The sequence below is a fragment of the Lagenorhynchus albirostris genome, chromosome 1 (genome assembly GCF_949774975.1).
Source record: "Lagenorhynchus albirostris chromosome 1, mLagAlb1.1, whole genome shotgun sequence".
In the NCBI taxonomy this organism is placed as follows: Eukaryota; Metazoa; Chordata; class Mammalia; order Artiodactyla; family Delphinidae; genus Lagenorhynchus; species Lagenorhynchus albirostris.
Window position 1 is genome coordinate 39,737,160 of NC_083095.1, and position 23,269 is coordinate 39,760,428.

Sequence of the window (23,269 nt, forward strand, 5' to 3'; positions counted from 1 at the left end):
GATTAATGGAAATAAGGAAGAAGAGAACTTTTTAAAAAAGACCTGGAGATTTTGAGCCTAGTATATTGAAAGAAAAGTAACATGTGGAAAAGAAACAAGATAATACGTTTAAATTTAGGCTGCTTAGCTAGAAATACTGGACTCTTGAGAAAGAAGAGTTCTAGTTCATACTCACAATTACAGAATATAGGCAAGTTGGGGCAGTCTTGGTGCTGATACAAGTTATTTGGGTTTACTTAAATAGGACTGCATTTGCCCTCCCTAGAAGCATTTGAAAGTGGATTTTAAAAAGACACAAGAACCACAGTGGTCTTGGTGATGGTATTAGGGATGTGTGTGTGGGGGGGTGGGCGTTGTGGTAGCAGCAGAGATCCACATGTAAATTCTTTGGGGTATTTTCAGTCCTTCAAAATCTAAACTTGAATTGGACTGACCTTTGGGAACCCAAAGCCTTTGAACTGGGACATGAAGATATTAATAAATTTAAAAACTATGGTAAGTGAAAAGTACTAGCATTTTCCTAATGAAAAAAAGTTTTTAAACAACTAAGTTTTTAGCCCTATAAAAATAAATATTTTATAATAATTTAATGAACTCTAAATCTTATTTTTAGAATTTAAATGAAATAGGACTATGCTGTATAAACAATACCACAGGCTCTTAGTGTATCATCAAAATGTGATGCATTGCAGCAGCCGCACTTTGCTAAAAGTGAAAATCTGCATTTTTCTTTCCCAACAAGATATCAAAAATTCATTAACATTAGGAATGATTTTTTTAAATGTTCATAATTAAATCACAAATTTATTATAAGAGAGCATATGTGCTTTGAACGTTCATGTGCTTTAAAAAATCATTTGGTTAAAAACATACATTTAAGCTATAATAAGTAGACTATATCTGATTTAGAATAATGCATTAGCATCATTACCAAATCAAAACAAGACTTCCATATATCCATGCATTTATAGTCTAGCCCAAGGGAAGCACTGAGCTGCCAATACAAACCTCAAAGTGTAAACACTATATTAAACTCATCAACGGCCCACTTAGGTCCTTGCTTAGAGTATATTTACTCCTCCTTTACACAGAATTCTAAAAAGTATTCATTTGCTTTCCAAGTTCACAGTAAGAACATGGCATGAAATTAAATAACAGAAGAGGGCTCCAAGGTGAGAAATGGCAGTAGAATGTAATGAGAGTTGGTGAACATGAAAAGAGCTCTAAAGTACTAAGGAGTGTGGACTTGAGCCAGTCTACCTTAGTTTAACCCTTATTCTGCTGTTTACTAACCAAGTAATCTTCAGCCAGTTATTCAATAACTCTGTAACTCAGTTTCCTCAGTAAAACAGAAATAGTTAACCTCACAGGGTTTTTAAAGGAGTTAAAGCACATAAAATTCAGAAAACAGTGTCCTGGCACAGAGTAATCTCTCAATAAAGGTTAACTATTAGTATAAATGAGGTGAGATTAAACAGAAAACCATAAAAAATTATTAACAAAGAAATATAAATGAGGTTGTTTAATGTAGAAGCAAACAAACTTACACTTAAGTGGGAGAGCTGCAAAGAACAACCACAGAGCAAAATGACAAATTTTCAGTGTGGTAACTTTTGAGTCATGAAAGAAAGATCAAATTATGATCTATATACTCTATTTAAGAAGGCACAGCTGTGAAAAGACTTTAATTCAGTTTTTGTAATTCACAAGGTACTTTTCTCCCAAATCTTGGAAGATTTGATTATTTTTAACAATTCATTCCTGAGTTAAAGGTCCGAGCAGGTCTTTTTTTTGTTACTGCTAATGTGGAGGCATCCATAATGTAATACTTTCTAACTGAACTGCATAGTCTCAAATTATTGTGAACAACCTGAGGGGTCAGACAGCAGTTATGCTCTTTAAAATTGGGGAAACTTTTTCTTTTTCTTGGGCATTTAGAAGCTTGAGCCCAAACTGGCACCTCAACTTTAATAACTGTCTAAAATCCTATTATTTGTATTATGACTTCCCCTTGCCTTAAAGTTACATTCTAAATTAACTTCCTTGGTCCTGATTTTCATTTATTTTTCCATTTTATCAATTCTTATATTTGTATAATTATTTATGGATTAGGTGGGCTTTTTAAAAAATTTAGGTATTTTTATGAAATTCCTAAAAAATAGAATAACATGGGCTTAACAAAGAATAGAGTAACATTTTATTAAGCATGAAATGAGGTTTGGCCTTAGGTTACAACAGCAAAATTTTTAAATTAGTGACAGTATCCAATTAGGTAAAACCACCTGTCACAATAAATCAAACAATAAACTTTTCTTCTCACCATTTCTGTGTGTAAGCATTTCTCTCATTTCCTCATGGTCACACGGATGGGTAAAATCAAACACACTGTGTCCGGTTAGTTCAAACTGTAAAAACATTAAAAAAAAAATTAGACCTATAACATAAAATCATAAACACATACAGAAGGGCTCTTAATATGTGGGTATTTTACCTGAGTTAATCCCATGTATTTGTTCACATTATCCGAAATGTAAATCATGTCACCATCATCTGTGAGAACCATAACAAAACCGTCCAAGGCTTTCAAATAAAAGCAATTCATCTGTGCTTTCATTTCATCTTCAATATCCAAATCACCTAAAAAAAGCACAAGAAGAAAAAAATTAGTTAAAAAGTTATACTTAAATGATAGTAATATTCAGATGTTTTTATAAAGTTTTCCCCAGATACTTTATTTAATACATGCAGCATATATTTTTTCTATATATTTAATTTTTTTCTCCTGTCATTCTTTTAACACAAAACACAGTTAAGGCCAGAGGACAGGAAGACTAAAATTAGATTTTCCAAGGGCTTTTAATGATTATTTAAACTAATGAAGCAAGGCAAACCACTGAAAAGAGACGGTTCATGTCATTAGATACAGGTAGGTAAGTAGGTAAGTGCAGCAAGAGAAAAAGAGGGGGAGGGAGGCCAATACCTTAAAATTCCTGAATGAAGCTTTAAAGGCAGGTAATAAAAAGGATATCATGTTACAAAAGAAGTGAGAGTATGACCACCTTCTAAAAGTAATTTCCAATTACTTCTGATTTCTAATTTTTAGACCTATCATGTCCTTGTAAACCAACTCACCAGCATCCAGAAGTTTCCTCACACGCAAATAGCTGATGGTAAGCCTCATAACAGAAGCCTTATCAAGATGTGAGCTCACATTATGGGGAAGTGGCAACTGATGAGCAAGCTCATAAAAAACTTCAGACTCTTTACTTCGTCGAGATCTGGCTGCATCTCTAGACTTCTCTTTTCGACGTTCAGAACTTATCCTATTTAACAAAAGAGAGGAGGAGGAGAGAAAAAAGACAATACGTTAGTTTGCGTCTGCTTGAATAAAACTCATTTTACATTTTTCTGCTTACCATGAAAGGATAAGAAGATGCCATGTAGTTAAATTTATATATAGAGATTTATCCTACTACATAAATGTATTTTTTTAAAGACAGCTACACAAATTGTTGGATTACTGCAGACAAAAGGAACTCTCACAAGAAGTCCAAGGTGAAGCTTCACACCTGTCCAAAGCAAGTGTTTCCTCCCTGGCACATCAAATTGGAGAGGATGTTTTTGATTTGGCCAAAATCTTAAAAGTAGCCTGTATATCTAAGGCTGCACTTTCATAGCCATTCAAAAGTAGTCTCAACTTAGAGACTTTTTTCCCTCTATGCTACCACATGAGCAATACTGACTGTGAGCTACAGGAATTTATATCAGCATCTATAATCAGCTACTGTTTTCAGCTTGCTTACTCCTTTAGCAACCCCTTATCTATTCAGTATTACTGGCACAAAAGGTACCAAATAAATGCAGGCGTATGGAAGAAAAAAATGATGTGGCATAATACTAAGAATTTAAGAGAACAGTTTAAGAAAAACTAATAAGGGTGTCAATATAATCATACATCTTTAGGGAACTCTTCCAAGAATAAAATCAGTCAGAAAGATTTTCATAAGTCATCCAAGCAGAGCCATCTTCCTTTGCTTCACTGTGTAGCACTACCTATTCCTCCTGACCCAGCTGAAGGTAAACAAGGCTAACCTGGTTCTATCCTTAGCTTCTTCTTTAATAGCTATTGTTTATTAAAACCTACTATGTGTCAAACACTATCCTGTACTAGTTCTCTCATAACAACCTGTACACAGGTTAAATATTATCCCTATTTTATGGATGAGGAAACTGGGATTCAGTAGGTTAAAAATAGCCATGCTGTAGGAGACAGGATTTCAACACAGGTGGTTTTTTTAAATTTTTACTTAAGTCTCTGCTCTTCCACAAGGCTTTATCTTCTTAATGGAGAATGCTGCTTCTACCTCAAATACTCAGCTGCTCTCCTATGACCCTCAACCTAATCCAATTAAATCAATTATTTATTAAATGTTGAAAATAGCCATTACCATTTATTGAGCACTTAGCACTGTGCTAAGAACCCTGCCAGCATTATTTCACTTAATCTTCCTTATATTCTGTGAATTAAGTACATGATTGTCTCCACCTTAAATCTCTCCTCCCTCCACTGATCTACAAAGTTATGAGGTTCAATCATAGAAGTAACATTCTCAAAAACAAGCAAGGCTCTTCATTCTCAAGAGTATGCTCCTGTTATGCTGTATAATTACAAAGTGAAATTCCAGCAGCGGTGTTGTGACAATAGTGATGATATAATTTTAGCACTTGCTCACGTTTGTGTGCTCATCTGACTTTTATACTTTAATAAGGAATGTGAACATTTGCTATTATTAGTTAACTTTGATACAAAAATTTCAATTCAAGCAACTAGATCAATTTAACTTGAGTATCTTGAGATTGAAGGTGAGCTATTAAAAATTATTACTACTTATAACTACTGACCTATATGAATCAGGATTTTCTCAATGCTGTAGAATTTTTTAAAAACACAAAAATATATTCGATGCTATAAGTCTAACATGAAAATCCAAGTGTCCTCAGTCTACAACTTCATTTTTTATTTGCATTAGAACTTCATTGTTCTCATTGATTTTAAGTAAATGTATTAAATTTGAACTTTAAAATGTACAATAATAAAAGTTTAAAAAACCTATCTTATACATGTACTGAAGTTCCTGGGGGTGGGAGAGACATCTAGTGTGTCCCCATTGGCCCTAGCATCTCAGATACTGTTTCTCTCACTTCTTTTCCCTTTTGAATTGGCAGGTAAGAGGCAGCAGCGGAGCGGGAAACAGATTTCTATCTGGTTCAAGTAAAATCACCAAAAAAACAGTGATGATCAATGATCTCATGATAAACCTGAATATTGGTTCAAATGCCACAATTAGTCCAGGTGATCAGAATTTAATCAGCAACTTTCATCAGATTTACTAAGCCCTTTCTTTTAAATTACTCAACCAAATCTAAGCTACCAACAAATTACTACCCAACTGAAACACCTGGTGAAAAACTTAAATCCTTATATTACATGCTATATGCTTTTAAAGGGCATCTGATCAAGCTAACCATGCTGATGGATTATCTCTATATCTTTAGAAATAGTTGTATTGTTCAGAACTTTGAAGATAATGAATGTCCAAGATATGGCAACCAAGTTTTATAAGACAAATCCATTAGAAATGTGAGCTTGGATAGAACATTTAAAGGATAATATATTTAAGCTAGTGAAGACTGTGAGAATAAGAATTTGAGCATGAGCCAGGATTTTGGAAAAAAAGTAAGCCTCAATAAAACAAGTAATATGATATCTCAAGAGTTGACAAACCTAAATTAGATGAAGAAGGTGATGAAAATCAGTATGTCTTCTATTCATAATCAATCTAGACATAAAGCAATCAGGAGACCTGTAATAAAGATTTAATGAAGAAATTTATCTGATGTTCTTCACATGTGACTACAGGAGCTCTTAAAACATTTCTCAGCTTAAAGCTAAAACTTCCAAAATTCTTAATAGTTTTAGCATCTGAACTGCCCAGCTTCTTGTCTACTCACAGGAAGGCTCTTTTTATCAGTTCATACCCCACAGAATTACAGTACTATTGACCACAAATTATTTCTGGTAGAGCATGGAATCTAGGTCCCACAAAGATGAATCCTGTACTATTTATTTACTTACTATTTAGATGGCACAATAAAAGTTTTGTAGACCAGAACAGGCAGATTTTTAGCATGCAAATAAGGGCACCGTTATTCTCTAAATTATCAATTCCATCTATGTTGTTTTTATTAAGTACAGATCAAGTAAAGATAGTCACACTAGAAATCAGTCAAGAGTACAGTAAAAATTCTGTCTTTTGAATAGTTTGCTTACCCATTTCCATGACCATTTTAGAATCAATGTTTGAGTAAACTAGCAGTACAGCTTAATCTTTGTGGTACTATAGTTTTCACATACTTACTATTTCATTATTATTTAGCATACAGTACTGGACAAGAAGCTAGTAGTTATATCCTCATATGATTTTGTATAGGAAATACATTTAGAGCTGCTGTCTTATTAAGCTTCTTGTGTACAGAGTTCATGAATAAGCAATAGCCATTTTACAGAGAAAGCCTATTATTCTTCAGATTAATAAGAACACAGAATAATTGCATATATGTTAATTCATCTGTGTTGTCTACTAATTGCACAAGAAAAGCCTGTTGGCACTCCTAATTGTAAATATTGGTGACTTTAAGAACTGAAGTTAGATCATAATCATTCGAAATGTTAACAGATGAACAGACATTTCTAATAAAGTTAAGGTATAAATTAAAAAAAAATCTCTCAGCTCTATTATTTGCGGCTTTAAAAATTCTTTCTGGCCTTGAAGGTACAAGTTGTTGTTGTTTTGCACTTCTTGTGTATTTCTATAAGATAGACATTCTGAAGTGAAATTCCATGATCTAAAGGATATGGCATTTAAGTTATCCTTTACCAAAAAGATCTGTTTCCATTTTTGTCTCTGCCAACCCATGAATGTGTATTTATTTGCCCATGTGTTCTGTGGTAATATATATTATGGGTCTTTTTTATTGTTTTAATTTTTCCCAAGCAGGGATATGAAATTTGTATATCTCATTGTTTTAGCTGCCCTGTATTTATTAATGTCTCAGGTCAGAGGAAATTCCAAGGAAATTTTCATTCTTTATTTGGCATTTTGGCCTGCAGCTTTAAATCTAAACATCTATACATGGTGCGTACTATGTACACAGTGGTATTCTAAACTTTTTTCACCTATTAACTTATTTAAACCATTATATCATCACCATGTTACAGATAATGGAACCTGGATAAATAGTTTACCCAAGTTTACACAGTTAATAAATGGTAAGCCTATATTCAAACTTAAGCAGTCTGGCTCTAGAAACCATGCTATTAACACTAGACTATGCTGCCTCTCAGAAACTCATTTTAATAACCAAGATAAGTATTTATAAGTCCAGGGCATTATTATAAAGTTCAAAATTGGTCTACTTTACATCTCCAAAGACATAAAAGAGAGGTATAGGGGTTGGCTTTGGAACTTAGGACCTGACCCTAAGCTATTCAGAGGAACTCATGGCCAGGCTCTTTCCTGGAGTCTGCTTATAAATCCAAAATTCTAACTGAAAGGCATCTAACAATGACAATCCTTTCTGCCCCACCGACTACCTGTTCAAGGCAAAGCACCCTTTAATGGGTACTGCCAGCCACTAAGGGGAGAGAATCAATAATCCAATCAACTCATACATTCCCACTAGACTTTATTTTTAATTTGTGCAGAGGAGCATCTCTGTACTTAATTTGAACATCTTAAGCTCACTATTGTTGGTGTTTTTTTATTTGCTTAGCATCCAGATCCCCAAAGTAAAACCAATCTGCATACTTACTTCAGGAGCTCTGGTCAGGCATAAACCAATTGCCAAGATACCTATTTACACAAAGTACCATGAGAGAAAAGATGAAGAGAATTTTCCCCCCTTCTAACATTTATCGAGCACTTACTATGTGCTAGGCGCTGTGTATTGCTTTCACTTAAATATAATGCTTTCATATATTAGCTCATTTAATTATCATAACTCTTTAGAGAACCAAAACACTAGATGGGAAGTGGCCTTCCTGAACCTCAGAATAACCATCTTCATTCAAGAACTATTCATTCAATAAGTATTTATTGAGCATTTATCAAGTACCATGCACTGTGTAAGTACTAGGAATATAGTGATAAGCAGAACAGCCCTCATGGAGCATAGCCAGCCTCCCACTTAGTCTACTGAAATAGTTACCTAATGCGATATTCCCAAATGCTGATCTAGCTGCATTGTAATTACTTGGGGACAGTCAATATTTCAGACTTCTGGGCCTTACCTTTGTAAATCTGATTCAGTAGATCTGAAGTAGGGCCCCCAAATCTGGGTTTTTTAAAACTCCCAACATGTATATGATACACAGTGAGATTTAGGAACCACTGACTGAACTAATCTGCACTGTCATTTTCATTCAATTTCGCCCTCAAATCACTACCACAATGATACTTCCAAACGAAGAACTCTGATATTATGTCCTGCCTAAAATCCCATCAAAGGTACACAGGACAAAGTCTAATTATTTTCAGATGAAACCCTCCTTTAGCTAGTTTCCTGCCCATCTCTTCATCCTCATCATTTCCCACATTTCTTCGGCCACATTGTAGTTACTCAAAAGCATAGTATGTTATTCATTTATGGCTCACTCACTCCACTCTCTCTGCTGGGGTATCCTTCTCAATATGTAACTTGGTAAATTTATGTGAGAAACTTTCAAGATTCAATTCCATCATCACTTTGTCTCTGTTTTGTCTTCCAAAAACTGCTCCTCTCCCCTAGATCTGACCACTCTGGTTATTTTGCTATATTTATGTTCCTCTACAGTCCTTAAATCTTCCTGGAGGCAGGAGACTGCCTCGTTCAGTTTTGTGTTCTTAGTAGGCATGTGTGTAAGTGGCTTTAAGTATTTGGCCCAAATCTGCTATTTGACTTTAACTTCAGTCCATGGAAGGTTAACTGCCCCTTCAACATTCTTTTTTGGTATCACTGAATTTGTGATTCACCAGCATTCCTGTGATCCTATAGATTACAATCATAGTTAAACAGCATAATGATGTCAGTACTGGGAACAAGGCATACTATTTGGATTTACTGCAATTATCTGGATATGCACTTTCAAATATAAGTAACCATACTAGATGTTAGAATGGAAAAAAAAAAAAGCTAAAAATAAAAAAAATTCACCAAGCGGTATAACAGTGAATAGCACGGATACCATCACCAAGGAGAGTAAGTGATCTTGACAGAGAAGAGATTTACAGCATAGGAAGAGAGCTGAGAAACTAGAATACCTATCTGCTAAAAAGAAGCTTGAAGTTTAAGATTACTTCCCTTTTCACTGCAATCTATGTCAGGAAAATGCATGAGTTATAGTTAATGTTGTTAACCAATTAAATCAATACCTTTATCACATTTATGTCTTCCTAGTCCAGCTGGAAACATGAGAGTTGATTCCTTTTATTTTCTATAATCTTTTCCTAGAAACTGTTGTAATTATTATCATAAGACACAAAAGTTTTCAGTAAGTTGATTTCTAATCTTATTGGCTTTTTTTCCAACGGGGGGTTAGCCTTAGACAAGTATTTTAGATTTATTATTAGGAGTATTCTCATCATAAATAGGATTTGTTGTTATATTTTCCATCTAGTAATTGCTGTAAAACCAGAATACTTCAGATAATGTTTAATTTTTTTAAATCCCTCTTAATGGACAAATCAACAAAAATTTGACATTTCAAATTAAATTTTCAGGACGGTTAGCTAGCTATTATTTATAATTAATTTCTCCAGAAAAATGTCTCTGAATTCTAATCAATAAATTTAAAAATGAACCTTTAGGATACTCATGTTAGAGAATATATTCATTTATTCCACAAATGTTTCTTGGTCATCTCCTATGAGACCGATGCTGTTCTCAGCATGGGACATAGTACAATAAACAAAACAGACCAAGTTCCTACTCCCATGGAGCTTATATTCTAGGACAAATATGTCTTCGTTTCTTGTCTTTATTCAATAGTCGTTACCAGGGTCAATCCCTAACTGACAGAACATTAGCCACAGAAATAATCTTCCCACAAAACCAAGTAATATAAAATTTTAGGAGACAAGGCAAAGTCTACAAAAATAAATCTGTAGTTATATAAGATGTTACAATACAGTAGTATGCAAAAACAGCAGGCTCTACAACAAAATTTGAGTATGAATCCATTTCTCTCTGTGTCTATATAATGCATATTTATGTATATAAATAAATGTATAACTTATAAATGCACAGATAAAACCAGAAAGATACAATATATAAAGTGTTAGCAAAGTTTACACATGTTAACAATAGCAGTTTCAAGATGGCAGGATCACAGATTATTTTGTTCTTTAAGAATATCCACCACTGAACTAACACTAACACTGACACCTGCACTTGTCAGAAAAATCTGAAAGTAGTCATCTTTTAAACTTGTCTTCTAAAAAGACTAACTGAAAACAAGTTAAATTTTTTCTTCATTTTGGAATAACGCAAGAACAATCATATTTTTTCCAGGGAATGGAAAGTAAAACTGAGTAAGCAATATAATTCAGTATTTTCAGTTTCTCATTCTAATCTAATTTTCAGATTTTGAAAATTCATCATTTTGTAATTAATTTGAAATTCCAAAAGGCAGGTGAAATGGTTTATAACAAAAAATATTAAGAATACATATACTTGTATTATTTTTGAAAGCAGCTTTAAAATTTCTTGGTTTAGATGATAATTATCTTACTAACTTACTAACTTAAGATCTCTTAAATGTCCACAATTAGAGAAAGATGGATTATTCACTTTCCAATAACCTCACAAAAATGCTTAGTTTTAACACTCGATTTTCTAATGTTGCAGTAAAATAAATAGGGGGAAAAAGAATCACTTTTAAATTAGAGGGTACATTCTGAAAATGAAATCTGTATCACATCTGAGATAGCATTAATATGTAAATGTTTTATCTATGCACTAATTAAATTAATTAGCTAATACATTTACATCTGTTTAATGATTGTGTATTGAAGTTCTGTTTGGAAAAAGAATATGCTTTTGTTTTTAGATTATTCTTAACTAGTGATTTAAAAATCAACTCTCTCAGTTCAGAATTGGTATTGAGCCTCTCAAAAAATCTTTGATCCCCTACAATATATAAAGTACTAGATAAATTTTAAAAATGTGAAGCTATTACTCTAAGATGGAGGTTCTCAAACTTTAGCTTCCCTCACAATCAGAGTTTCCAATTTGAAGGGCTGGATGGGGCCTGAGAATCTGCAATGCTAATAAATTAGCAGATAATACCAAAGATGCTGGTCTGGAGAATACCTTGAGCCCCTCTGCTCTAAGAAAATACTTCATTATGTGTCCTTCAAAAATGCCCAGAGAAGTAAAAGATTGTTCATCAACACTCAAAAATTGTCTACTAAATACCTTCTCTTTAAAAATCTGCCCAAATGCTTTACAAACAGGGAAAACATATCCAGACTCTAAGACATTAACATAGCCACATACTTAGAACTCAGTAACTATAAAATACAATATGGACTTACACAAAATTAATCAATGGTTGACCTGTGGTCTGCATCACAATCACCAATAGAACTTTTCCCCCCAGATGTTTGTACCTAGATCCCAATCCTGGAAATTCAACTTGTAGGCTTGGCATGCCAGTTTAAAATACAGTCTTCTGTGTACAACATGATTAATAAATTGGCACTGCTGTATGTTATATATGAAAGTTTGTAAGAGAGTAAATCCTAAGCATTCTCATCAGAAGAAAAAACTTTTTAAAAAATTTTGTATGTGAAATGATGGATGTTCCATAAACTTATTGTGGTAATCATTACATGATGTATATAAGTCAAATCATTATGCTGTCCACCTTAAACTTATACAGTGCTTTACGTGAATTATATCTCAAGAAAACTGGAAGAAAAAAATAGACGAAGTCCAATTAAAAAGTAAAAATAAAAAAGAATCTTCCAGGTGATTCTGATGAGCTATCCTAGCTGTTCAAGGTTTGTGTTTCATTTATAGGTGCTTGTAAAGTTTACACATTCCTGAGTCCCATCCTAAATTTACCGAATCAGAACCTCTGCGGATGGGTACCTGGGAACCCTTATATTAATTAAACACCCAGGTGATTCTTAAGCCACAGAAATTTGAGAACCATCAGCAGATCTTATAGCAGAAGTTTAACAGGTTAGCCAGCAAATCTGAAAACAGAAAAATTTATTTGTAGCTGCAGCTACCTACACATACCATGATAACTGTGTTTGTCAGGCAGAACACTGAACTGAGTGGATTGGGCAATACTATGTAGAACGAAGTACAATTGCTGGGAATAAGAAGCTAGAGGTACCACTCAATGACAAGCCAGTAATAAAGTATGTGCTTAGTAAAAACCATAATTTTCCTCAAAAAGATCAGAGCATAATTAGGCTTTAAAGATGACCAAATGAAAAATGTGATAATGGTGCGACGTTTTTTCAATTCTCTGTAATAATTTTTTATAAATCACCTTTTAAACTCTTTATGAATGCCACAAACATCAAAGGATTGAGACTCACTGTCCGTGAGTAACAGCTGTGTGTTAATGGCTTTCCCGAAATCACGTCACCTACGCTACTACCCTTCTCCCTTAGCATTTACCTCCCTCTCAACTTGTAAATGCCTTTCTGTTTCCCTTATCATATGCTTTCCGATAGTAGTAGAACTGAGACTGGAAATCAAGGTCAGTGACATTAAACTTTATGCATGTGTATATTCAGAAAAATGTATCCTTAATTATTTGCTTAAATATAACGATACGTAAGTTATAATAATCAAGTTCTTTCTTATATAGTAGGAAAAAAATCACATGGAATGAAGGTATACACACAGAAATCACACCCTGAAGATTTTTCCTGTTTAGTTCTAAGCCGTGACCATGATGAAGTTTCTGGAAACGATGACAAAAGAGAAGCTCTTCTGAAGCAAATGTCTTGATTTTCCACCTACACCAATCCATCCTATCCAATGTTACCAACTAAAATTTCAACTAACCCTCTGATCCCGTTTCTTTGTCTATAAAAAGAGGATAAGTAATACTATTATTAAGTGGCAGCTCTCAGATTCCACCTAGGAATGATGCCTCTGTATTTAATACGGCCGATGCCTTTCCACACATCAGATGCTTAACATATAATTTTTAAATTTAAATTAAAAGATTAAAGAAATTTAGGATGTTTTTACTTAGGAATAGAAGGAAGAGACATGATAACTACCTTCAGATATTTGAAAAGGATGTCACACAGAAGGCAGATTTCATAATTTATGCAATTCCAGAGAGTAATAAGTGGGAGTTACAACATGGCAGGGTTTGCTCAATAGAGTTAAGCAGTGCTGAAGGTAAGCTATAAGAATTTTTAAATCTTATTCTCATTTTGGTGGCAATGTAAGAAAAAGAAAAGGAAAAAAGCATGTTATGGATCATCTAGAAGATCTCTATATAGATCTCTATCATTGTTAGAAACGTTCTGTGTTTGAAGTTGCATTTGTTTATGATCAAATTGGTACCAAATGATCACTAAAAGGAACAGGGTTACATTTTTCAACATGGTACACACAGATTGAGGTCACTGGGCACATCTCAAAGGTTCACAAGGATTACTTTGCTCCAGAAGAGATCTAAACAGTAGTCAGGGTTGAGAAATGCTGGGATAAAGAACTTTCTAACATTTAAAGCTGCAAAAATGTGAGAGTGCTTTTTGTGTGTGTCTAAGAAAATTCTCACAGCAGACTGGCAAATTTGTAAACACAATTATAGAAGATACTCCTGTGATGGCTGATATTAAAATAAATAATAAAACAAATAAAAAAAATTCAATCCTAAAGTCAATTATTTTGCAATAACCTCAAACTTAAATCACACTGTACTAAAAAATAAAACATGGAACACATAATGGATGAATCAATTAACACCAAAAACTGAATGTTCAACTATGGCCTGAGCCATCAACAATTCACTGCTCTGCCTGACAAATTAGATGCACAAATATCTGCTGAATAAATGAATGTGCAATAATATGTTACAGGCCATGGTGGTTAGGTGCTAGAGTAGTGGTCTAGGGTTGAAAAAAATTTTTGAATCATTGAGATAAATCAACTTCTTCATATTATCCAAGAAAATATCCCTTCCTCCACTAACAATGAAGGTTCTATTGATTTGACACATAACTCATTTAAACATTTTAGCTATGTTACCTGCAAAGGTAGGCAATTTCCAACTCTCCTCTGCAAACAGACTAAATAGACATTTAATGAAGTTCTGACATCAAAAGAGCATGGAAAAGTAGGCTTTCTTAATTTCCCATCCTGTAACAGCCACACAAATACCCTTGAGAATATTCTTCTTCCTTTACTATTATCACTGTAGAAAATGATTATTTTAGAATAACCTGTCTACACAAAAAAACAAGTATCTTCACTTAATTTTCAAAGGCCAGACATTCATGGAAAAATAGCAATGTAGAGGAAAAGCACCACCAACTATTCTACTACTATTATAAGTTCACTGATGGTTTGGCTCAAAAGGACATCAGCCTTTGTCAGACTGTCCTAAAGAAGGTTTGAAGGATTCTAAATAATACCATGAGACTTCAAGGGAGTGAAACTCTTCTGAAAACAACTTAATAAATATAATAATAATATGGATATAATTGGTTTCTAGTTTATTAAGCCCTTACTTTGTGCCAAGAATTGTTATGAGTGTTCCACATGGGTTAATATCTCTTTTGTCCTCACAACAATACTATAAGGCAATTACCCTTACCCTAATTTACGGATGAACAAAGTGAGACCTAAAGAGGTAAAGCAACTTGTGCAAGATTACACAGCTAAAGTGGAAAAGTAAGCAGCCAGCCTCTAGAGCCAAACCTCTTAGCCATCAGTCATTCATTACTACATCTTTCTTAAAGAAATGAAAGCCTTAGTCCAGAGAAGAGATTTTAAGCTTTCCCAAAGCAAGAACAATTGTAGACCAACTAGATTTGATAGAGAACTCTGCAGAATATGAATTCTGGTGATTTGCAACAAAAACCTATAGCCCAGCATTGATCAAGAGTCCTGTATAAGGAGATAATAATCTACATCAAGACAATCAAATAATCTACAAAAAGACATTTGACTCATGTAATAAGGGAACCCCATTGACATTTAAAAATGAATAGTCCAAGCAGGGAAACGGGCATTCATCCAAGAGACTGATATGTGGATACTAGAAGACAGAGGGAGGTTCTTTTTTTTTTTTTATCATCACAAACTGTATGCATGCAGACATGGGAATGCTTAGTGGCCATAATTCATACCATATTAATAGCTTGTCAATGGCAGAATGAGGCCAACATGCAAATCAAGCAAAATATAAACCAAGTAATATTCAAGAGAAAGCCTGAGATTACACTTTAAGGACATCACTTAAGACTCTGGATCTAACTGTCCCTTAAACCAAAGCTAGATTGTGTGAGCTAGTAACAGCCTCCCAGCCCACACCCCCCAAACTAGTTTGAGCTGTGTTTCATCACTTGCAATAAAAAGAATCCTAATACACTTACAAACTGCCAGTGTTTCATATTAAAAACAAACTTTAATGATGATAAAGTATAAGAAAAGGGCACTCTCAAATACTGCTAGAGAATGTAAACTGGTCTAAACTTTCTGGAAGTTTAGAGTAAATTTAAGAAATGTTTGCTAAAGATGAAACAAGGGTAAAGATATTTTCCACATTTGCCTAGCTGATTTTCCCCAGCCATACACGCCTCTTAGTAAACTTTTTACTCAGTGTTCTAAGTACATAGAATTGGCAGGCACTAACCTTTAATATACCTTAAAATAGGGTATTGAGATCTTTTCAAGGCCAGTACATGTTACCTAGCTATATTTATTAACAAAAGTGTTTTCTGACCTGGTTTTAATAGACACTATAAATGTTTTTAAGTGATGAAAAATTACAATTCGAGATTCAAGAAAGTTCTAAAGTAGCACAAGAGATGCCCCAGCATAAGAAAAATTCCTATCAAAAGTGCAACATAGAAGAGCAATAACGACTTCCAAAAAATCCTTTAAAAAATCTTAAAATCGTCCTCTGCTTTCTTTGTTCATTCAGTTATCCTTTCATTTTGTTCATTTATTCATTCAAATACTTAGGAGGTCACTGTATGCCAGTAATCTCTTCTCCATCACAAGTTTCAAATTCAGTCTATTTGTGATCTTGCTCATTGAAACATGTTTCAATTTTATAACTGAAAAAAGGGGAAGGGGTCACTTTAAATAAATTTGCTTAGCATCTGAAATCATGAGAAAAGATCTATATATAAGAATAGAAATATATTCCAACTCAAAGACTTAAATGTTCTGCCTTTAAACCTTGTTTATTTTTACCATACTATTATTCAGTTGGAAAAAGAAATTCTCACAAACTATTAGGAAAAGTGGAGAAGCACAGGGAACTGTCACTAATGAGTGAAAACTGCAATATAAGCTAGGAGACACTTTAAATATATTGTGACTTTCAAAACAACTGGTAGAACTACAAGAACTACGGTAGGTTATGTTCCATCACTAATTTTTGTCCCATTTACAAAACAATAAATTTTGAAAATCGTACTTGGAAATAATCTTTATGTTTAATATTATAACCAAGTGAAATTTTTAAATGAGGACACGCATAAATAACAGGTGAGATCACCAGAACAACTAAAAGATAACATCTTGGGAACAGTTATTTTATAAAAATAAGTCATTTCAATTATAGTTTTAAGTTCTTTAAAACAAAGTTACTAATGAAATGGGACTTTACCAACAATAGAACAGGTAGAGACCATTTTAAACAGTAAGTATTTTTCTGAAGAAGTACTGGCACATCAAATCTTTCTAAGTCACTAGAAAAACTTAATTCTCATTTTAGAGTTGCTTAATCTCACTTCTGATAAAGCTTCCAGTGGCAACTGTTCTCTGCTGTTAGTTTTAAGTTTAATTATTCACAAACTAACCCTTAAAAACACAACCACTTCAACAAATCTATTATGATACCTACTACCATAAAAACAGAAAATAACAAGTGTTGGGAAGGATGTGGAGAAATAGGAACCCGTGTGCACCGTTGGTGGAAATGTAAAATGGTGCAGCCACTATGGAAAACAGTATGGGCAGTTCCTTAAAAAATTAAGTTACCATATGATTCAGCAATCCACTTCTGGGTATACATCCAAAATAAGTGAAAGCAAGATCTCAACGAGATATTTGCATACCCATGTTCATAGAATCACTATTCACAATAGTCAACAAATGGAAGCAACTGACAAAAGAAATGTTCACATGTTGAGGTGTGGGGAAATCATTCTGGCTTATACATAAGTTAACTTGAATTTTATGCTAACTAGAACAGACTGTGGCCTACCAAATATACACTGTACATCTGCTTTAATTATTACAGAAAAGGGCACACTGACCAGAAGTAAAGAATGTCCATGTTAAAAATAAAGATTAAATGCCTCCCTTTCTGGGACGCCAAAGCTGGTACTCCTTCGATGATAAGACTCCCATCCCAGGTGCCAAGGCCATACTCGCTGTGTACTTGCTGATCTGCTTTTTTTTGAAACCTTGAAGGAATGTATCTCTGACTTGTTTTTGATGTTTTTTGTTCTGACAAGTCATAAAACTATGCTAAAACCATGCTTCTCCAGAGCAGTTTCTCAGAGTAATCTGGGAGGCTGTCTTCTGGGCTATAGTCCTCAGTTCGGTTCAAAGAAAACCCTTTCCTATTTCTATTATAGATTGTCTATTGATTATTTTTGTCAACACAACCTAAGTGTCCATCGAAAGATGAATGGATAAATAAAATCTAATACACATTATTCAGCCTTAAAAAGGAAGAAAATTTTCACATATGCTACAACATGGGTGAATCTTGAGGACATTATACTAAGTGAAATAAACCAGTCACAGAAAGACAAAAATTGTATGATTCTAATTATATGAGGTATTTAGTAGTCAAACTCATAGAAACAAAGTAGAATGACAGTTGCCGGGGGGGGGGGGGGGGCGGCGTAGGGAGAGGGGTAAATTGGAGGTAGTTGTTTAATAGTTACAGAGTTTCAAATTTACAAGGTGAAAAAGCTCTGGAGATTGATTACACAACAATGTGAATTAACACTACTGAGCTGTACAGTTATTAATAGTTAAGATGGGAAATATTATGTTGTTTTTTAAAACCACAACTTAAAAAACCCTACAATCACTTCAAAAGCTATGGAGGAAAAAAAAGTCATGAGGTAATCATTAAAGTTTGTTTTTATAGATTTAGATTTTATACATTATATTTTCCTAAAAGGGTCATGTCTGGCAAACAGATATGGGTTTATTACTTTTTACTGCAGAAAATACAAGTTTTAATATAAAACTCAATGCACATACAAAATAGTTAATTTTTGATGCGCCAAGACACACGGATACAATTATCTTTAAAATTCCAAGGCCTATAGTAGATTTAAAAATTATCACTATACTTTCACCGAAAATACTGAGCAACAAGAAGATTGGCTCGTCTTAGTTTCAAATTCTTTTTCGAACCCTCTAGTTAAGCAGAAACATACACAACACATATATCATACATACATACATACATCACAAATAGCAGAAGGCTGGGTAAAATCCACCAACTGGATAATTAGTCCCAATGTTGAAAAAAAAAAGAGAAAGAAACAAGAAAAAAGAGCATTCTTCTTATGAATTAAAATCAATATCTTAATAGAAAACTAATCCAACAACACATTTAAGTCAGATTATTTTCTCCTACTTGAAAAACAGACCTATGTTAACCATCTCAGACAAGAAAAGAATATAGTATTTTAAATATGTAAATTTTTTAAAATTATATTTTAAGAGAACATGTCTATAAATAAGCACAGTAATCTAACCCAAATCTTTAACATCCATGCATGGTAAGTTTTTTATTTCACCACCAAACACAGTAAACTATTATGAGTTCTTCTGAAAAAAAATCAGTCGAGACTAATCCTCCTTAGCCTCCTATACACCATTCCTAACATAAAACAATAGAATGTAACCACAAAATCTTTACCTTGAGCCCAAACACCATTAGAGCTGCAAAGACAATGGAAGTCAATAGGTAGAAAGACTGGATGTTATCTAAACTGCACAAAATGCTTTGCAGTGGACCGCAGGAATAAACTACCACACATAATCTAAAACAACATGATAATTCAGTAAACACATACACATGGAAGAGTACACTAATATAAATTTTATACAAATCAAGCTACAAAAATCAGACAAACCGTACAGGCTTGAAGCCTTGCCTTGAGATAAAAGCCTAAGATCTTACCTCTGGAGAAATTCATAAGTAAAGTACAGTTTTTCTACTATGTAGGCTCATATGTTTTACCACAAGTATTTTATCAAGTCATCATATTTAGCAAAGATTAATATTTATAAAAATTTCTACTCCAAACTGTGGCATCAAGACAAAATAAAAATGTTTTAAGTTATTGCCATTCCTAAGACTGCAGTGCCTTGCACATACCCTGCTGAAATGAACTGTCTGACTAGTATATGTGTTTATGACTCTAGTCTCTAAAGTCCAGAGGAAATTTTTAGTAGCCTGTTTGGGGAGGAAACAAGGGAGTAAGGAAATGTAAAAAAGGGGGCCTAAGGTAGACAGTAGATCAGATGCTCAAGAATAATTGATGCTAGATGCCAACATAATCCAGGGATATACTGTTTTAACTGAAAAGAATCCCCTTTAAAGTTATGGATCCAATGACAGTCTTTTCATTTTTAGGAGATATAGAAAAGAAAGTGGGGAGAAGGAGAACTAACACAAAGCAACATTTGGAAGGACTTGCAAAAAAGAGTTTTAAAGTGTTGTGGAAGTTTAAACTAAAACTTTAACAGGTAACACCTATTTTCAAGTATATAATGTTACCAAGACTCCTAAACCAAGCACTAGGCATTATCACATTTAATCTTCATAATAACCACTAAGATGGTTGCTATTATTATCATCATTTCAAAAGGAGGAAATAGGCTCACAAGCATTCAGTAACTTGCCCAAGCTCACAAAGCTAACAAGTGAAAAGGCTAGACTCAGAGGTGTCAGGTTCAAATCCTATGCTCTTAACCACCAGGCAACCTCTTCAAGAGTTTCAAGAGGAAATCAAAGTAAAATTGTAACAAGAAAAAAGTTTACTAGTAAATGAGAGCTTCTTGATTTTTAATGACCAAAGTTAAAGAAGGAAGTTAAGGAAAGTCCATTCTCTGAGATTTTAATGATCCAATAACTACGTTTCGGAAAACACTGAAGGAGTCTGGCCTGAAACTTGAAAGCGAACAATGAACCTCTTGACATTCCACTGAAATCTAAAAATCAACATTAATGTGCTATTAATTAAGTCCAATCCCTACTATTAAGGAATCAACATGAAATTCCCTATGTTAAATCTATTATAACTATACCCAACCTCTGTTCTGATTTTTTCCAATCCTTCAGCTTTTGAATTTCCTAACCCTCCTTTAAAAATGACAAATTTGTCTCCCCACCTGCACTCTACAGGCTCACTTGAAATGGAAAAATTCTAAGGAGAAAAATCTCTGCCCCTCAATCTTTCAGTTATCTTTTCAAAAAGTTTTAAAATTATTAGTTAGAAAAGGATAAAAAAACAGACATCTTTAACAAACAACATCTAAAAGTTGTTGAGTAGCTACCATTTATTGTTTAACTTAATTTTTCAGTTTTAAGAACCTCTGTATTAAGAAACATTAAATCTGATCCAAGTTTGCTAAATTTTCAAATGAGAATATTTTGAAAATAACAAATGTGACTGAGGAAAATCTAAGAACTAGTTTAGACTTGGGAGTGAAGCACAGTAGCTAATTAACTCATTTATATTAAAGCTGCTTATGCTCCTCTCAACTGATGAACTGCAAAGGAGAAATAAGTAGAACACTGCATACAAAAAGGGAGTGACTGGTGCATAACTTCATGCACAATATTAAATATGATTCAGCATATAAGGACAGAATATTGGCAATACATAGAGATGATATGCCTTAGGTTTACAATATAGCAGCCTCATCATTTCATCAAAAACCTTGTAATCACTTCTACAAAATTAATTGCAATTAATTCCTGGCGACCCTTGGAATGGAAATCTAGACCTGTTTTCTCACTTTTTGAATTTAATACGTGCTTCCTCTGGTGTATACAAACTGCAAACTTATCATTCCATTAGATAAAGACCAAAAAGAAATCCACAAAATAGCAAGAACATAAACAAGTTTATCTTCTGCTGATGCTGATTAGGGCAGTTAATCTCTCCCAGACGAGTGGGAGGACTTAACAGTAAAGCCAGCCTACTAACCAGAACTCTTACCATAAATCTTCAATTCCTTAAAATAATTTCCTCAAAGGTTAAAATACCAGAGTGGACCAAAAGGTGGGAGTGGAGGTGGGTCACTTAATTCCACTGGTTGGACTCACAATTCTTAATCCTATAATATACCACTTAAGACTCAAAATTCAAGGTGTTTTTAAAACTTGCATTAAGTTCTAACAGGATGATTATTTACTTCGGGTATATCTTAATATACTTCAATTTCAGGAAAATGAGGCAGGTCTGTCCAAAAACTTTGCAACATTTTACTGCAGCATTTCAATTGCTCTGATCATATACTTTTCTTTCAATCTCATTAAAAGTGTCTGCCTGAATTTAGCCAGCCGCTACGTTTTCACTAAAATATTTCCAAGAATAAATGAAGCATATAATTCACTTATAAAGTCTGGGCTCTCTTGACAGGTGACAGAAAGTATCCAATTCTTATGTTCTCATTAAAATGTTGCCATTCCCCTAAATTCCCGTTACTCCGACTCTCGCTTTAGGGAAGTTTTTCAAGGCGATTAAAACCACACCAAACCAAACCTGCACGTGCAAACTAAAAAGTTAGCATCCCAGGCCATCACGGCAAATCCCTAATGCACAAAGGCAAAGACACACGCCTAGCCGGACAACCGCGAGGCAAGCTCATCCAACCACGCGAGTCCCTGGGTCGGAAACCCAGGGCCCCGAGCCCACAGGGAAGCCAGGACCTGCGTGCAGGGGCCGCCCCGGGGCCGAGTTTTCAATGGAACCTGAGAGGATGGGGGCGGGAAGGAGCGGAAGCTCGGGTGCAAGCGGCGGCGACTGAGCTGCGGCTCATTTCTCTTCCCGGGGTTTTCAGGCTCGGGGAAGTCCACCCGGAGTGGGGCACGGGGCAGGCTGAGGGTTTGAGGCGGGTAAGGAGGGCGGTGCGAGGCCCGGGCGGCCGGGAGGGGTGGCGAGCAGGGCCCAGCCCCCGGCCCCCGGCCCCTGAAAGCACTTTCGACGCGTCTCCCACCCCCCACGACAAGATGGCGACGTGGACAGTGGGGGAGGCCGGCCGGCGAGGCTGGGGGAGAGAGAGGGGAGGGGAGAGAGGCAGGAACAAAAAGGCGGCCCCCCGGAACGCGGAGGCCGGCCAGCGAGCCCCCGGCGGCGGGCGGGCAGGCGGGAGGGCCGGCGGAGAACGCGGCCGGCTGGGGGAGTGGGCTTACTTTTTCTTGTCGTTCGCGCCGCCGGCGCCCTCCATGGCGAATCGGTCACCGCGATGCCTTCACTGCCCGCGGCCCCCAGGCTCGCTCCGGCCTAAGCGCTGGCTCCCTCCACACGCGAGGAGCGGAGGAAAGGCACGTCCAGAGGTGGGGGGTGCGAGGCGGGAAACCCTTCGTGAGACCAGAGGCGGGAGAGCAGACGGCTATCGCAGGGGTCCAGGTCCGGCTCCGAAGAGCCTCCCCTGGGGCAGTTTGTCAGGGCCCGGCCCAACGCACTGGCGAAAGCAGCAGCGAGGGCGATCCTCGCGTCCCCTCAGACGAGGCGGTTCTGTGCACTGAGGAGCTGAGGCAGCGGCAGGGGGCGGGCAAAGGCGGAGGCGCGCGCGGAGGGGGCGCGCGATCGCGCGGGGGGGTGGGAGGGAGTGTCGGGGGCGCGCCCGCCCGCGGAGCACAGGGCGCGCACACGCAAGCCCGCCTCACCTGAGGGGGAGGTGGGTTCCCTGAGAGCCAATGGCAAGCGACGCAGGCGGCCAGTCCCCACCCCAGCCCACGTCTGTCTCA

At 35.6% G+C, this 23,269-nt stretch overlaps 1 protein-coding gene and 1 long non-coding RNA gene across 3 annotated transcripts in view; one reads left to right on the top strand and one right to left on the bottom strand.

Moving 5' to 3' along the window:
• Window positions 1-13,951, top strand: part of LOC132515351 (uncharacterized) — a 35,526-nt gene extending 21,575 nt beyond the window's left edge. Inside the window, exon 3 of the long non-coding RNA XR_009539146.1 lies at window positions 12,929-13,951. This is a non-coding gene — a long non-coding RNA (uncharacterized LOC132515351). The remainder of the gene's footprint in view (window positions 1-12,928) is intronic.
• Window positions 1-23,039, bottom strand: part of HIF1A (hypoxia inducible factor 1 subunit alpha) — a 41,681-nt gene extending 18,642 nt beyond the window's left edge. Inside the window, exons 1-5 of one of the 2 annotated variants that reach the window (XM_060141760.1) lie at window positions 22,712-23,039; window positions 5,786-5,864; window positions 3,133-3,323; window positions 2,492-2,637; window positions 2,321-2,405 (exon numbers count right to left, since the gene is read on the bottom strand). In XM_060141760.1, coding sequence (XP_059997743.1) covers window positions 2,321-2,405; window positions 2,492-2,637; window positions 3,133-3,181 — 280 coding nt within the window. In that variant the 5' untranslated portion in view covers window positions 3,182-3,323; window positions 5,786-5,864; window positions 22,712-23,039. The remainder of the gene's footprint in view (window positions 1-2,320; window positions 2,406-2,491; window positions 2,638-3,132; window positions 3,324-5,785; window positions 5,865-22,711) is intronic. The other variant, XM_060141750.1, reaches the window with a different exon arrangement.
• Between the last annotated feature and the right edge of the window lie 230 nt (window positions 23,040-23,269).